Below are 18,863 nucleotides of genomic sequence, written 5' to 3' on the forward strand. Positions count from 1 at the left end.
AAATTTTAATATCAGTTGGCATTATATGTCATCAATAACAATGGAAAGACGATAGGTTTCTACGAATTTGATTATTCAGGAATTTGATTATTCGGTACGTTTCCGATAACTCGATATAAAAATTCAATTAGTCTTGTTTTCTCACTCGTTATCGGAGCTGATCTTATGAGTTGTCTTTATAAAGGTAGGCTCGTTAACTGTGCGTCAATTTACGTCGCTGTGAAGCATTATACCGATTCGGATGGGCCGGGTAATACTACACCCGGTACATCTGGCTAAGTGGGAGTCGTCTTCCGCATTTAAATCAGACGCAATACAACACGGCGAGGTAACGGATTGTCGTCACGCTTATTGTCGGAAACTGTTGGTCTCCACTGATCGAACACATCTACGAAAACCTATTGAAATTTAAAGAAGCGAGACATGAAAAAATGTTTAAGGTATTAGAGATTATGCTTCTGAGATATACTAGTATGTACTCGTTCAAGGGTCTTTCGTTCTTAGGCTCTCTCGGTCGGTTTCAGATACAGGATTTAAAAAAAAAATCTTTTAAAGCAGAATTCGTGTCCAACTCAAGACACAATAACGGGTAATGTTTGTAAGCAATTTATATTTAATACCATTAAACACTTTATTCTGATTTCTTTCTCTGAGTAGCTCCGCTCTAAGCGGGTCCAGTCTTTCGACGCTTTGCTCTTTGTTTTTTCCACTGTTTGAATTCTTAATTACTGTTCGCTAGCTTTATAAATGTTTCATTTGTTCTCGTTAAATTGAATTTTCAATGCTAAAAAGGAAACTCTGTTTAATTTTAACAAGATCTTACTTTAAATTATTAATTTTTTTAAACGTTTCTCCACATTATTCAATGACATCAGTCTCAATAATCGCGAGTTACGATTAACAAGTTATTATCCTTTATGAGTTGCAAGTAACATCAGTATAAAGATATTATTTTATTTAATAAACAAGCTAATTTTAACACAAAGCTAAAAAGTGTTATTAAACGCCTCAAAAGGGCGCACGCAGCGGTGTGTAAAACAACGCGAGATATATTGCGGTTTACTTTTAAACATTAAACATTTTCATCTCATTTCGTTGCTTATTTTCTGGGCCTAAAAAGAGGCAATAAACTTTATGTATTTTCCTTCATCCGCTCCTGTGTGTTTTTTAATTTTTATACCGTTAGCGGAGATACGTTTGTACGTCTCGTTTTATGAATGTGAAATTTGTGAATTTTATTCCATGTTTTACTTCTAAGTAGAGTCAAGCGTGTATGGAAATGTTTTTGAGGCTTTTTTAAATCAATACTTATATATTAAAACGTAAACACACATTTCTTTATAACGCAGGATCGTAACAATCACGGTGTTGTTGAATAATTATTTTTGTAAGAAAAAGCTCTATACTTACAACATGCTTTAGGCTATGTTTTCACACCATTAAACTTAGGGGGTAAAAAAATTGATGAAATTTATAACAGCAAAGATGGCGAAGTCCTTTGTTGTCATTAGAACATTTGAATTTTGACATTTGCAATTGAAAGTTTTAAGAAATGTAAACATTAAAATAAAAATTTGTGTGTAACAAAAATGAATGGAAAATCATACGGATGAAGCCGCACGGGAACAGCTAGTAATCAAATATTATTCGCATCTGTTGGGATTCTTAAAATCAATATTTTGCGTTTGAATTTAAGTAATTCAATGTTCTTATTATTATTTTTTATAAACTCTTTAGATGTTACGTGATATTGTTAAAGAAGAAAACGTTAACGCGATTGTTTTTGGAGGAATGAAGTGAAACGCAATTATGCGAAGTCGGATAGTATCAAGAGTATATTCGAATGCGATTTCCTTCGTCGTCGTCGTCGACGTCTTTATCAGAAGGGATCTTGGCACACAGATAACCCGATTTCATCTACTTTGACAATTGATTTTAAAAGAGAAAGCTACGGTCAGTTCTGATCTGCAAAATACATTTAGAACTAGTTTTTTTACTAGACGAGATCCCTATAATATTATCTTTTATTTGAAATTAACAATATAATTTTTTTTATCTAAGAAGACGGCAAATAAAAGAATTGTTCGCTTTGGTAAGATGTTACGAAGTTAACAAATATTTAATCCGATTTCTCGATTTTTTGGAGTTAGCCTTTTGTACCTTAGAAATCTTTTTTTAAAATTATGTTGTTACATCACTTCTGTTATGTGTACCCTAGAACTCTTAGCGACGTTTTTATATTATGTTGTTACATCACCTCTTATTATGAAATTTAATCGTCGTGAATCTATTTTAAGTCACTAAATATCAGAAGAACGTTGACGTTTTTGGAACTTAAAATATTAACTTGCAGATATTCCAAACACAACACACACAGCTGACAGCTGACAGCCGTCAAAAATAAGCTATTTTTGTGACAACTATGGCTACTAAAGTAATTCATATAATCCGGTCTAATCCGAATACATTAAAAAGCACTCTCTACTATGTCACAACTTACGGGATCCCCGTGTCCGTCGAAACGGCGATTCTCAGTAAAGGATTATTGGACCCGTCTTAATGTTAAAGAGGTCCATTATTCATTGCCGCTCGGAACGCAATCCTTTATCCTATATTTCATGTGTAATCAAAGATGGTCTTAACAACTGGAGTAATTTCCTGGTCCATGTATAAGTCTCTTAATATTAAATAACATGATAGGATTTTAAATGAGTGACAAACTATAACGCAGTATAGTTTTGGAAACGCTGACCTCGAATCAGAGTCAGTTATAGGAATTTAACAATCTATGTACTGTCTTTCTTATAGAGGTCACAAACACTTAAATCTTTAAGCTATACCGTTTGCATAAATGCTATTTTAATTCCTTCATTTTAATATTACTAATATTATAAATGGATGGATGTTTGTTAGAAGGTATCTCCAGAACGACTGCATGGATCTCGCTGAAATTTGGTATAGATGTAGAACATAGTCTGAAAGAACACATAGACATTTTTTTTTCTTTTTTAATCCGTGCGAACGGAGTCGCGATCGACAGCTACTTGGATTATATAGCGTAGGTAATAATTGTGAGAAATAACCAGTGCTATAGTACGTGGGTGGTCGACCCAGTTTATTTTTTGGTTAATTAACGCTCTTAATTAATGACTGTTTGACATCATTTAGGTAATTTCAATTTATAGTTCCTCTATTGACGATGTTTTCTTTTAAATAACTAATATTTGTATGTATTTTTTCGTCCTTATATTATCATTTTGTTTTTGTAAATCTTACAATCAATGGTTTGTTATACTTGTCGTAATTAAATTTAGTTACATGTTGTTGGAATTATGGGTTATTGTCTTATTAACAGCTTCAAAATGTTAAGTTATCAATGTATCGATTAAAAATCTTAGTAAAATAAGAGTTGTTCTTAGTAAATAGTGTTGTTTAAATCAAATAATTTTTAAACCGCATATTGAAATGGTACATATAAAATTCGAGCAAGTAATATCGCGTGCGGAAGTATATAACCCACGCATTGCCCGTATAAAAGTATATCAGATTTTAACCTTGATTAATTTCTGGCTACCGGTAGCAGCAGCCCTTCAAAACTTTACGAGTTTTGTATAACGATAATCATATAAGCGAGTACGAGCCACCTCTGTAAGGGATCATTAGGGAGCCAGTTCAAAGAAACCTGTTCGGTTTCCCGGCACCCCACCTACGGGCCGCTTTCAACCCAATTAAAGTATACATTACATGAAATCAATACAACACTTTTAAGTATTTCGCTTTAAATTTATTAAGAAAATTGTATAATTTCGTATTTTATATTTTACTAGCTTTTACCGGCGACTCCGTCCGCGCGCAGTAAAAAATAGAAAACGGGGTAAAAATTATCCTATGTCCGTTTCCTGGTTCTAAGCTACCTGCCCACCAATTTTCAGACAAATCGATTCAGCCGTTCTTGAGTTATAAATAGTGTAACTAACACGACTTTCTTTTATATATATAGATAGATAGATAGATAGATAGATAGATAGACAGATAGATAGATAGATAGATAGATGATATAAACAAAAGTTTAAACTATCGAAACACATTGTTTTCTTTTCACGAGAACAATTATGATGAAAAGACGTGAACGACAGTGAAGAAGTTTCGCTATTTCAGGTGGCCACTTATCATTTGCCACCTTATAATATAAAAAAGTCACGGCAATACTTGCATGGTCTCATTCAATTTGAACTAATATTTTCATGCTAATATTCATAAAGAATAATCTATGAGTAAGTTGCAACATTTCTTGTGATTGTATTTTATGCAAAGTTTGAATATGTGCAACATTTTAAAATTTGTTTAGTAAAGTTAGAACACGCTGACAATAATTATAACATCGTTGAAACTACCAGAACTTTGTGTTAACGTCTTGATAAAGCTTTAGACTAAGTCGGCTTAACTTTAAGCGCAAGGAAATATGGCGTGATTCATGAAATTATAAAATACCGGGTAAAATTGTAATAGTAAAATTTTAATTCCTAAAATGAAATCTCTCCATCCCCAGGCCCGAACTTGCGAATGAACGAGATTTGATTAACCAACAAGACTGACATTATTTCTTGAATATTTCGAATTTCGTTTTGGGCCCCGCTAATCCAAGGTTCGGTTGGCGGATTGCTCCGTAAAGTTTGGCCGTGTAATTCGGTACGTCGCTCGCGGGACGCGCTCGCGCTAATTCTGCGAATAAGGAACTTCAACGGCTCTTCAAATAGACCCGAGATTCGGAATTAACTGAGTTTACAACGCGATTACGAATCGTCCGTAAAGTTATTACTTTGAATGAGTAAATCTCGGTACGGTCTCTATCCTCGCTACGTAACGATCGATATGCTTCTCTTTTTTGTTATTAAAAAATTGTACATTTTAATTTAGTATAATTTATCTTATTCATACATACACTGAGTCTGTTTATCCTTTTCTTTTTTTACCGAAATCAAATATTTGTCCTTACCGAGAAAGAAGATTTACAATTATAAACGTCTTGTACTTTTATATTTTCTAAAATGATTCAGTATTTAAAATTGTTCTCTTGAAAATCGCATAAAGCCCTTAAAATTTATGAAGTAACAAGAGACCTTATTTAGATTGTTTGCCCAACCTTTGTCGACCCTTTTAAAAGGATAGCTCCAAGAAATCTGCATGAAAAAAATCATCGGCCTTTGTGCACGCCGCTTTAAAACGTTTCTTTGTTCAATTTACTGCGCCACGGTGATCTATAAAAACCTTGTTTTATTCCAGTACGAAAATTCATTGTCCCTTTTTCTTTTATTGCTAATTTGAACAGAAACTTTTCACTGCCAATGATACTCTGATTTGTTCTTTATTTACATTGTCACCACATGTTGGTAGAAGAATGTGGTAAGATTTATGAATAATAAAGTATTACAATAAATCCTAATAATGTTACATGTATCTAAATGTATCTAAAATACGTAGTAAAAAATGCGTATGACGCAAAGATACCTTTCATTGACCTTCATCATCATCATCAGCTCACTATACGTCCCCACCGAGGGGCTCGGAGCCTACCCCAATTTTAGGGGTGACTAGGCCATAGTCAACCACGCTGACCAAGTGCGGGTTGGTTGACTTCACACATATCATTGAATTTCTTCTCAGATATGTGCAGGTTGCATCACGATGTTTTCCTTCACCGTAAGAACGTCGGATAAATGTACATATGTAAATCGAAAATCGAAAAACACATTGGTACATGGCGGGATTCGAACCCAGGACCTGCAGATTGCAAGTCAAGTGCTTAACCCCTGAGCCACCGACGCTCTCATTCACCTTCATTGACCTTCGAATCGTCAAAAATATATGATAACGTCATAAAACTATTTCGGAATTTTTTGCTCACAAAAATTTAAGGGACAGGAACTTATCGTGTTATCATAAAAATGTTTGAAACGTGTTACACTTGACGTGATGATAATAATCCCAATGAAATGGTCAGACATAAGGACAATTTAAGACGTTTGAACATATTGCTGGACGGAACTTTTTTCGGGAAAGTTATGAGTTCACCCCATTTCTCGTCTTTATCAAACTAACATAACTAACCAACAAATTTGCTAAATCCAGATTTATTTGGAAACTTTAACTAATAGTTATTTTAATAGTATGATATATAAAAATAAAAGCGATTTGTTAATATATATGCGAAGTAAACCAGAAAATCAATAACCTGGTATCCAATTTTATCTTCAATGTCCATTTTCAGCGTGTCTTTCAAAGAATATATGAATAAATTTCAATTCTTACACTTGAATGATATTTGTAATTGGGATTTAATGTCAAAGAGATACTGTTATCGATCCCCCAGGGATTTTACATCCAAAAGGGTCGACGCTCAAACCTCCCCTACTTCTGACTCCCAGTATATTTGGCGGAAAGGAAGTTATTCATATTTTCGCCAATTTTTGTTTATGATATATTTAAAATAACATGCATATTTTGCATGAAATATAACAATAAACACCTTAAAACTTACAGTTCTAGCACACTTCATCTTGCCTCTTTCACATTCAATTACAGATAAATGCACGTTAGTTTCGGGTGCTATTATACTTGTTATTTAAAAATGTTGTTTGTTTTTTTTCTTATAGCTGACAAAGTACCGCCCGGTTTCCCGACCATCGCTCAGCCGCCGTCGACTATGGTGGTGGAAGTGGGTCACACCGCGACTCTGCCGTGCCAAGCGAGTGGCACCCCGCCGCCTAAGGTCAGGTGGCTGTGGAACTCATTGCCCTTGGATGTCGCATCCAACCCTAGATACGCTCTGCTCAACGATAAAATGCACGGTAAGTGTTTGTTGCGTAGCCTAGTTTTACAATGTATACGTCATATCAAAGAATAAAGACAACCACATACTTTTGGAATAGTCTTTGTATGAAAATACAATAATTTAACGATAACCTAAAATCAAAATTTGTTTCTTACGTTACCTTATATACCTATCTCTAAATTAACTTTATTATTGTAAACATGTATTAAAATAGTTTTCAATAATATGTTGCGTTGTAGTAAATAGACAATATAAACACAATTATGTCGGCCGCCAGGATCACGCACACGGCGTACCGATCGGAGGACACGTTCGCCACCAACGCGACGCGACCGAAACACACAAAGTTAATAAAGTGTCCCGTGATTCTGAGCCGATCTCCGAACGAACTTTATTTGATCCGAATGCGAAGTCATTGGGATCTATTCAGCGGTTTTGTTTTTCGTAGGATAAGCGATATGCTGAAGCGGAGCGCGAAATTCATGATTTGAGTTTGACATGAAAATTAAGTTTGTGATTTAATTTTTATTACATTGTCATTTCAAACTATCTAAAATAATGATTTAAAGTAGCAAAAATAAAAGTTTTTTTTATTTAACAAATAAAAAGTTTCATAGAACAAAAAATATATAATGACAGGTACCATTCGTTTTTAGTATTTGTAAATCGCTTATCGAGCGTACTTGTACCATACCACAAGAGACGCACACATGCGTGTAAAGTTGTATCCATTATTTATACGTTATATTATTCGATGTTCGTATAAATTGTTATTAGATTCAGCCGCCACTTCCCGGAAGCACGGGAAGCATTATCCGCACAATATAAGGTACGGAGTCCGGACCGTCTCCCGTGGGTTGGGGCTTTGTCCGGATTCCTGGCCGGAACTAGATAACCTCGGCCGTCTTAAACTTTAACGATTGTTACCTTACTTGTATAGTAATGCGTTCGGTTCTCAGTTGATTTAATTAAGACATAATGGTAACTCACCCAGAAATTTACTATTTAAGAAATTTATTTACTTTATTTAAGTTACTGTGCCTAATTTTTTATATTTGCATTTATAAACGTTATCAATCTTCACAGAAGAATAAAATAAATGAATGAATGATTGAATTTTAAACTCAAAGCTCACTCACTAAATTTAGAAGTATTCGTATCGCGAGTCACATTTCCGATATCATTCTAACTTCTCTCCCGTCCAAAGAACTGAAAGTGTTTCGTCACTGCTCCAAATGTCGGAACTTTACCAATTAATTGGTTTTTAATTAGGAGAGACGACGCGCTTAAAAATCGCTTCGGAGGCAAATTTAATTTGCACTTCTTAATGAAAGTTCGCCAAGTTTCGAGCTCACAATATGATAAGCTGGTAGTTGCGAGGGGGGTAAGGAAGGGGGAAATGTTAATTATATCAATTTTGAGGTAAACGAACTAGCGATCGCGCTGTTGGCGACGTTGAATATTTAATTTACAATAGCAATATTCATGATATTATTTGGGATTTAGAAAAGTTACTGTGGGCTTCTGAGACCAAAATTTCCGTTTAAAACATACCTATTATTATTTCTGTTTGTCAAAGATAACTGACAGGGATGACGATATGCTTAATAGAGAGATTTTGTTCGCAGAAACCGTACTTAAACTGATATTCATAAAATTTTAAGTAAATACGATACTATATTGTACGAATGGTGGTAGTCTATTTAATGCTACTATGATTGGTGTTGTAAAATAAAAAAATGAATTTCTCAAGACATAATGAAGAGGTTATCTTTGTGAGGTTATTTTTTGTTATAGTATGCAGGAAGAATTCGGTTGTAGTTTGTTGTAATGACTTAATAAATGTTAATTTAAAACACGTTCTAATCAACAAAGCCATAAAGTTTATAATTTCAATTTTAATGGCATTATGCACTTCACAAGAGGTGGGAAAGTAATTTAAAATTCAGTTAGAGCGGGTCCGCGGCGACTTGCCGCCGGCTCTTTTAATCTCATTAATTTTAATTTATTCGAGTGGATTATTTCACCTTGGCCGCGTCCAATGTTTTGTAGCTCTATGGTCTACGGTGTGCTTCAACGATTACTAGGGCGTTGTCAGAACTCCATTGCTTTACTCATAGCTGAGTCTTCGTAATTCCTAGGCATCTGTTTTTGAAACCTTTTAACTCAAGATGAACTTAAAGTTAATTAACGTAACTTCAATGTATATCTTTATATCTATTCAAGTTAGAAAATCTATAATGTATTAAACACCATATTGGAAAGCGTTTTTGAAATTAAAAATTTAAATAAATTTATAGCATGATAAATATATATTTGCAAAAATAAAACACAATAACAAATTAAAGTTTTTCTAGTTTCGTAAAATATACTAAATTCTCTTGCGTTATGTTTTTTTTTTTGGAACCTTAACTGTATTTAACCTGATTACTGACGTATCTGTTAATTTGGAGATCTCAATCAGCATTTAGCTGCGGCGTTGTATTTTCTCGCTATAAATAAACGGATCTATAAAACAATTGAAATTGTTTGTACCACAGCCACGGTTCACTTTACAATTATATATAACTGACAATGTCCCTACGCACCGCTTCCCGTATTTATTTGACATAAACCGTGTTTATTTTTAACTCAACATGCATTTGCAGTTTATTTACACTTTAAACCATTCTATACTACGACCACTACCGATTCGGATGTTAATGTTTTGATGTATTTTAAAATTCATTATTATTGCCAAATTACGAAAAAACATTCGTAACATAAACATATTATGTATATAAATATTGAGTCTCGCAATAAAAAGTCGCAAGTATAATTAACAATTTAAGACACACTTGTATTACGACACTTGATGTTAATGGTAAGGAGAACAAATTAAGAAAAATAAAATACATCATCATCACAAAATCATAATTATATATCATCATCATCATCATCATCATCATCATCTTCCTACCCTTTTCACTACGTGGGTTCGGCACACAGTATGTACTGTTCTTCCACCTATCTCTATCAATCATCTTATCTAAATTGACTTCACACTATTCATTCTTTTTTTCTACTATGATAAAATACATGGACATTAAAATACTTAACCCATCTATCTAGCTTGTGTTATCCCAAACATATTTCTACGCTCGCCGTCCGCTGCGGGAGTCCGCAACGCGACAAACGCTCCAACGCCAGATTACTACTCATTTGCATACAAATGCGCGATTCAAACGTTTGAATGGACTTGCCGGTTCTAACAAAAAGCGTCTAATTCATACAACAATAAGCAACAACGGGCGTACTCAGAAGTCTCACTTGATTGAGGTCGCAAAAGTTTTACAAGGCGACCACGCCCCATGTCACATACAGTGAAGGGTCGTTTTTCATCAGTCGTGTATAATATGCAGCTTAAAGATTTAGGGGATAGTGTTAATTGTGTGGGATGTTGCTGGGTGTTTGATTCAAAGGGATGACAACGTTTGTTTGAAACAATCTTTTACTATTGTGTTCGGTATTTTGTTTACTTGAAGGATAAATTTTTGTGTGTTAGTTCATTTCGTTTGTTATTTTGATTCAAAATATTTAAACATTTTAATGAAAGTTATATAATATATTATAAACTACTATCCACTTCCCCTTCCCTTCAAGAAAAGGGTACGAAAGGGAATTGGACCAAAATTAAGCCTCCGATACGCACACTCATCAGACGAAACAAAGAATTACTTCTCCTTCACACCTGTATTTCAAACTTATTATCACAAGAGCATAACATTAAAGTTGCATAAAATATTGTATTTGTGAATATATCTAAGCAAATAATATAAAATTCAAAGCGCGACCAACCTACATCAGAATGTCTCCGACGCCAACGTTGACGCATAATCCCCAAATCCCTGCGCGTACTATGCACTACTTTTATTCGATTACTGGATATCTCGTGGGTCGGACACGGTTGCTATTTTATTATCACGTAATTTCTATATAAATTAATAATTAAAAAAAAAATCACGCATTAATAATGCATAATAGAGCACAAAGTATTAAACAAAAACTCAATTAAAAACTCAAAAAATATCACTAAGTGATAGTTAATTATAACTTCTATCTCGCTGTCAGAACTCAATTAAATTTTTATATATATAAACATTAAGTACATAAAACCAACCTAGTTTAGTTTATAAATAAAACACTCTAAACCGGCTCGGAGACCGAGGTAAAGTTGCGAAAAAAAGCTCATATCAAAGTAATTAAGTCGTTTTAATGTGGCCCGCGGCGATTGTGTGTTATTAAACTTACTTTTAATATTTTTTTTTTTTAATTATAAATAAATGAAATTGAAATGCATACCTAATATTTTTATGATTTGTAAAAACATGCAAAACGGTATAAATTGTACGATTACACATTTTTCATAAGTATCTGTTAATAAAATATTTAAGTAAATCCAAGTAACGATGTACTAACGTACATCTAAAAACCTTCTTTAACTTGTATTAAATAAAAATAAAATGCTGGGTTTTCCAGATAGAACACAAAACTGCATTGCAAAAATTAGAAAAATGTACTCTAGTCTAAAAATATTTATGTTATCATCCCTTTTCGTTGATGATGTTCGGAGATGAAGTCTGCCCTCGTCCGCAAAGGCTACGTGACGCCGCAGTAGTAAGTAATAACACCTAGCAGGGACAAAACGCGTCAACAGACCGGGTGGCCGTAATTAAAAGAAAAATAAGCGCTATTCATAAACGTCGGGCCGGGGATAGCCGACTCGTAGCGGAATTATATCGCCACCGATCAAGAAAGACCCTTCCGCCCCTCCGTTGCCTAATTAAAAACAACCGCTGAGGGGCGCCGCGGTGCCGTTCTAAAGGTCAGCTTACAATGGCGAGGGGGGCTTTATCACGGCGGCCCGTTTAATCTAGCTCTTAGGTCGGGACAGGACGTGAGGTTTACTTTGCGCCACCGCGCCTGATTAAGTGTACACTGTGATCTCACGAGAGACACTTATGACCGCATCTAATGCCGTCTTAATGAATGCCCGCGTAAATAATGATTATTGCCAGCTTTGATTTACGATGCGCCACCACTACGCAGATGATGATAAAGTATTACAAGTCGAGGAAGATTTCACTAACATTGTATATCAAGTATCAAGATTGTGAAATCGTAATATGTGTACACATTTAGCTATTTTTTTTTTTTTTCGAAATAAAATTTAAATTAAAGGGTAAAAGTAAAGTGTCAAGGACGCGTTTCGTTCAGGTACATTTTATTTCAAGAGAAAAAAGAAAAATAAAGTGTGAAGATACGAAAAACATTATTTTGCAACATGTATATGTTTTGTTAAAAATTAAAAAAGCAATATGCAAAGAAGTATGAGAAAAATAAAAATAATAAATTGTACCAACTTACTTTGTCAATAAACCTGTTTTACACTTGATTGTTCGTGTATTGATGGTCCAATTAAAGCTTTAATTAGAAGAAGAAAACCACAAACCCATTCGAAAGAATGACGTCGCAACCCTTTAATCATTGGATCTGTATATTAGAGGTTAGCTTGCACAGATCTCAATAAATTCTGCAAGGGATGAGAGCTCGTGGGGCTCTTTCTTAACTGATTTGAATGGTTGCCTCTCAATAGTCCTCTATGTAATAACAACTTTTTTTATGAACTTCGTTTTAATCTCGCGAGTATTATGCAGATTTTAAACTAAACGGACTCGAAAAATTATTTATAGAGTGTACATTATAAAGTTTTTCATAGAAATGTTAAAATCTTAATCTTTAGTAGCGCTGTAATTTTTTCAAGTAAATGCCACTGTACATGCGGGCGTTTCAGACTAAATTTACTACCTACAGATAACGAATTGTGAATTACGATTTGATGCGTTTTGATTCCTTCTTTGATATAATTCAGATGATTTTGTTAAATTTTAACACAATTGTTCTCATGTAATAAAGCCTAGCTTAGCCTAATATGTAACCTGGCAAAAAATACACTAGCTTTTGCACGCGACAACATCCGTGCGGATTAAAAATAAACTTAATTAGTAGCCTATATGTATATGTTCTTCTGGACTATGATCTACATCTATGCCAAATTTAATTGAGACTCGTTGAGCCGTTATGGATATACCTCAAACATCCATCCATCCATCTAAACATTTGCGTTTATAATATTAGTCAGATTATTGTACAGGGGCAGTTATTAATTTAAATTGTTATCCTTAGAGAATATAAAATTAATTTAATTTTAGACCCCCACTCGAAAACTACGGGGTCTCGGCCAGTAAATAAATCAATGAAGCACTTAACAGATTTCCGGGGAAAATTTTAACTTAACAACCTTAATATACCCAGGGAAGGTATTATAAAAGGTTACGTCTTGATCCCCGGACCTGGGCAGTGTGTCATAATGACCCGAGGGTCATGTTATTAAGTCATAAATCTTTTTATATATCTATATATACTAACCGCAAATAAAACCGGACGACCGGACTGTTAAGGGATGTTTACACATTCTAAATTGTTTATTTTTAAACCTTGTATTTAATTCGTAATCATTTCGCCGGAACGATGATCAGCATATGAAATTTCTGATATTTTTATTTGAATGTGTTTTTTTTTTATATTACGTATGATGTTTATTATGTGTTGCTTAATATTTATAGTGGAATTTAATGGAAATGACAAATTATAATTATCTAAATAATTTTACCTTTATAAGTCGTTAATCACAGGCTTATTAAAAACAAACATATTTGTATCGTATACTTAAATACTAAAACTTTCCAAAATAAACCTATAGACGATAAACAACATTGTAAGTCAGTAATATTTCAATGTATAATTTGTCATTTCCATTGAATGTTGAGCGTCGGTGTCTCAGGAGTTAAGAACTAGATTGCAATCAGCAAGTCCTGGGTTCGAACGTCATGTACGAAATGCAACGACCAACCTCCACATAATATCTTAGAAGAAATTCAAAGATTTGAAGAAGTAAGTGCAAGTTGCACGGGGTCATCGTCGTTGACTACGGCCTAGTCAATCTTAACTTAGGGTAAGCTCCGAGACCCTCAGTGGGGACGTATAGTGAGCTGATGATGATGATGATGTAATGATGATCATAACGATGATGATTCACTTCTACCGTACATGATATGTTAACACGATAAACAATATAATTTTAGTTAAAGATAATATACAGTTCAAGGCAAATGATAAATTATTTCAAAACACCTTGTACCTAATCTTCGGTCTTCAAATTAATAAATAAATGGTAATTTTGAAATTAACTGAAGCTGATTTATAATTTAACTTTGACTGTATAAGTAATTAACATAATGCTTGGTTATCTAACTTTAAATTGAGTTTCAATCTTGATTAAATTTGATATCTTAAATATTTAACAAATTAATTTATTTAAATTACTTTGCGAATTATTTTCAAAATATAACAAGATTATTAAAAAAAAACCAACGTATCTTGTAAATATTATTTCGAGCTATATAGTGTTGGTTCACGAAAAAAATCGTTTTTTTTTATAAATATCATAAGGTGGCAAACGAGCAAATGGCTACCTGGATTCGCCGCAATAGCGAGGCGACCGTTGCCCATTGAGATCCGCAAAATCAGATGCTTTGCCTACCTTTAATCAACGGAGACGGGGACGCACAGAAAGAGGATATTTCTCCTTCCTATGCGTCCCCTCTTCCGCCAAATAAGTCGTTCGTAATAGTAATTCGTTTGCTAATATTATTCGCGCATCACATTAATTACAGTTTGCTAAAAAATAAAGTATGATTGTATTATACAGCAAATATTAATACCTGCTTTAAATACCTCTTTCTAATATTATGACTAACAATGGTAGAAACAAAGAATGATCTAGCATTTTGCAACTATTGCAAAAAACGAATGCACTCAACTGGCAAAGAACCAAGAACTTCAGTGTATTGTCCTTAGGCGCTTTTACATTGTCTCTTGCGAGGAATATTTAAAATCTGTTTTTCTGTTTTGTTCAGGCACACTACAAATTGTGAAAAGCGAAGAGGAAGATCAGGGGAAGTTCGAATGCGTCGCCGAAAACTCTATCGGAACTGAGTTCTCTAAACCTACATCGTTGTATGTGAAAGGTAAGTTCTCTTTAACTACTATAAAAAATGTTTTACATGGATTGCTAAGATTTGTATATATTTAAATTTACATTAAGAGTCGTGTTAACTATTTCTTCTATAACATTATATGTTCTTATATGCTAATATGTGTCAAAGTGCCTCATCTAATCTTACGATTAAACAATGTCATTATACCTATAAAATTCATATTTCACATTAACTGCATGTTTAAAAATAATCATTATTAATATTGCAACAATTTGTTTCTTTTTTAATTTCATATACAAATTAATAATACACTTTTTTACGTAGCGGTAAAATTCCATTTAATATCCCCATAAACGAATTAATAAATAAATGCAATTAAAATATGTCCGCCGCATAAAAGCGAATTTAAATAGGTCGGCTTCGAGTTGCGGCTGTTACTTAATGATCTTCGATTAGCACGCCAATTGATGTGGTACAATCATTATGTACTCTAGGCTATCTATACTAATATTATAAACTCAAAAACTACTGGACCAATTTCAAAGCTACGGGCACTAGAAAGCTACAGTATCATTGAGTAACATAAGCTATATTTAATACTAAAACTTTTTTTTTAATTCCGCGCGAAGGAAATTGATCAAAAACCTGGTCTTGACTTGGTAATGACCTTGATAATGACCCTTAAAGTAGTGTATTATAAATTTTAATTAAATAATACATTATGTAAATAATTAAAAAGGATCGTTGATTGGGTTCGACCATTAATGTTATGTGACGCTAAAACTGTTGGATTAACGCTCGTTTCTTTTACAATAAAATATCAAACTTGTGACTATAATATTAAAAGTGGTAGCACAGTTTCCACACGACAGCACTGCCGGGAATAATATACGCAATATATTCGCAGATAGTGTCGCACTCGCACCACACACCTCGGCTTCCTAACTATCTGGCACATTTTTTTTTTTTTTTTTTTTTTTTTTTTATAAGAAAAGGGGGCAAACGAGCAGCGGGAACACCAAGGTGTTCATCGACGCCCATGGACATCTGCAATACCAGAGGAATCGCAAATGCGTTGCCGGCCTTTGAGATGGTGATACGCTCGCTTCTTGAAGGACCCTAAGTCGTACTGGTTTGGAAATACCGCCGAGGACAGACCATTCCACAACGCGGCCGTGCGCGGCAAGAAATTTCGCGAGAACCGCACTGTTGTGGAATGCCAGCCATCCAGATGGTATGGATGGTACCTGGCGGTCTGTCGGGTCGTCCGATGACGAAACTCGGCGGCAGGAATCGTTCCAAACAGTTCTTCGGAACACTCCCCGTGGTACAAACGATAAAAGATGCAGAGGGAACTGACGTCCCTCCGCAAGGCCAGAGTATCAAGCCGATCGGTAAGAGCTCGGTCGTTGACGATTCGAGTCGCTCTCCGTTGTATGCGGTCAAATGGAAGAAGCTGGTATTGGGGTGCTCCCGCCCAGAGGTGCGAGCAGTATTCCATGTGGGGCCGAACTTGCGCCTTGTACAGTTGTAGGCGGTGGCCCGGCTGGAAATACTGCTTCGCCCTACTGAGCACACCCAGCTTTTTGGAGGCCAGCTTGGCCTTGTCTTCCAAGTGACCGCGAAACTGAACGTCACTCGATATGTCAACGCCGAGAATACCGATACTGGCTGAGGCAACCAGGGGAGTGCCCTCAAAACGAAGATCTACGACAAAGGGTTGTTTTTTAGCGGTAATGGCGCATACTTGTGTCTTTTTGGGATTGAATTCAACGAGATTTCGTCGACCCCAATCCGAAACTTCACCCAGTAGGGTCTCCAGTTCAGACACAAGTTTGGTCCGGTTCTCATCGGCAGTAGCCCGAGAAACATTGCCACGGGCCGTATACAGTGCGTCACACGTGCTATCGTCTGCATAGCAATGAATGTTGCTAAATTGCAGCATGTCATTGATATGCAGAAGAAACAAGGTGGGCGACAGTACACAGCCCTGAGGGACACCAGCGTTGATTGGTTTCGGGTCAGAGCACGCACCGTCAACAACGACCTTGTTGCTCCGACCCTCCAAGAAGCTAGAAATCCAGGCGCATAGTTTCTCGGGCAGCCCGTAGGAAGGCAACTTCGCAAGAAGTGCTTTGTGCCACACCCGATCAAAGGCTTTGGCCACGTCCAAACTAACCGCCAGGGCCTCCCCCTTGCCCTCGATTGCCTCCGACCATCGATGCGTGAGGTACGCAAGAAGATCACCAGCTGAGCGACGTTGTCGGAAACCGTACTGGCGATCGCTAATCAACTGATGCTCCTCTAGGTACCTCAAAAGTTGGCAATTGATGATCGTTTCCATGACTTTCGAGAACAAGGTGGTAATGGCGATCGGCCTGTAGTTGGACGGATCTGAGCCATCGCCTTTTTTTGGGATCGGGTGGATTATGGCAGTCTTCCATGATTTCGGGACAACGCCTAAGGAGTAGGAGAACCGGAACAGGCGCGTTAAAACCGGTGCCAACTCAGGAGCGCAAGTCTTAAGCACGATGGGGGGTATCCCGTCAGGCCCACTCGACTTGTGAATATCCAGAGATTGCAGCGATTTCCGCACTGATCTCTGGATAAACTGGATTTCGGACATAGAGGTCTCGCCGCATGGGATTTTCGGCGGCGAGTTACCTTTGTCATCCAGAGTCGAGTTGGCCGCGAAAAGAGAGCCCAGGAGATCGGCTTTCTCTTTTGCGGTGTGGGCCAGCGAGTCATCCCCCCTGCGCAGAGATGGTAAGGACGGCATACAGAAGTTCCCCTGCACAGCCTTGGCAAGAGACCAGAAAGCACGAGTTCCCGAAGGAAGGTGCACTAGCCTCTCACCAATGCTGGCCACGTGTTCGGACTTTGCCTTGGTAATCACTCTTTTGAAGGACCTGGAGGCAGAGTTATACTTCTTTTTTAACTGGCTGGTATTTACATCCCTAGCTGCTGACGCCTCAGCCCAGGCTCGATAACAATCCTGCTTGTAGCGCGCGGCTAATTTGCAGGACTTACCAAACCAGGGCCGAGAACTGCCCCCGATGGGCACAACTGAAGAGGGAATGAATAGATCCATCCCCTGAAGCACCACATCAGCAACAGAATCAGCAACAGCGTCGGGATCATCCAGCCTGAAGCAAACTCTCTCCCATGGGTAGGATGCAAAAAAGGACCGCATCTCATCCCAGTCTGCTGACCTATAGTGCCATACTCGGCGAAAGCCATTCGGTTTAAACCGTGGGCGACGCGAGATGGGCACTGTGGTCCGGATCAGGCAGTGGTCCGACGAGCCTAAAGGGGCTTCGACGGAAACCTTATAGCTGTCCGGATGTGAGGTCAGCAGAAGGTCCAACAGGGAAGGTGTATGATCTTCGACATCTGGGATTCGCGTCGGCGATGTGACCAGCTGCGTCAGATCATAAGACAAGGCAAAGTCGTGGACAGATCTCCCCGCATGATCGGTGGTACGAGAGCCAAGCCAATCGGCATGGTGGGCGTTGAAGTCGCCTAGTACCACGATTTCAGCGGAGGGGATCTGTGCCAGAACGGAATCTGTAGCCGTTTGGACTTGCTCCATGAGTCGGTCTGTTTCGGCATTACCGCTATGGGACCTATAAAGGCACGCATAGACCCGCGGATGGTCATCGCCATCTACGCGCAGCCATAAAAGAGATAGGTCCCTACCTTCAAGAAGGCTGAGGCGACGAGAACAGATATCCTCTCTGACGTACACGCATACCCCAGCCCGGGGCAAAAAGGAATGTTCTAATTTGTATCCGGGGCAGGACAGATACGAGGTGTCCGCCGGAGAGGATATCTGTGTCTCGGTTAGAAAAAGCAAGGCCGGCTTGGCCGTCCGGAGATGGTAGTGGACGGCTTCCAAGTTGGAATGGAGCCCCCTGATATTGCAGAGGTCC

General features: G+C 36.8%; 1 protein-coding gene across 5 annotated transcripts in view; it reads left to right on the forward strand.

Moving 5' to 3' along the window:
• LOC106713714 (tyrosine-protein phosphatase Lar) overlaps positions 1-18,863 on the forward strand; it is a 294,107-nt gene that overhangs the window by 251,254 nt on the left and 23,990 nt on the right. For all 5 annotated transcript variants that reach the window (XM_045680203.1, XM_045680206.1, XM_045680204.1 and 2 more), the window contains exons 6-7: positions 6,654-6,848; positions 14,851-14,961. In XM_045680203.1, the coding sequence (XP_045536159.1) occupies positions 6,654-6,848; positions 14,851-14,961 (306 nt within the window). The remainder of the gene's footprint in view (positions 1-6,653; positions 6,849-14,850; positions 14,962-18,863) is intronic.

Source organism: Papilio machaon, chromosome 12 (genome assembly GCF_912999745.1).
Source record: "Papilio machaon chromosome 12, ilPapMach1.1, whole genome shotgun sequence".
Taxonomy (NCBI): Eukaryota; Metazoa; Arthropoda; class Insecta; order Lepidoptera; family Papilionidae; genus Papilio; species Papilio machaon.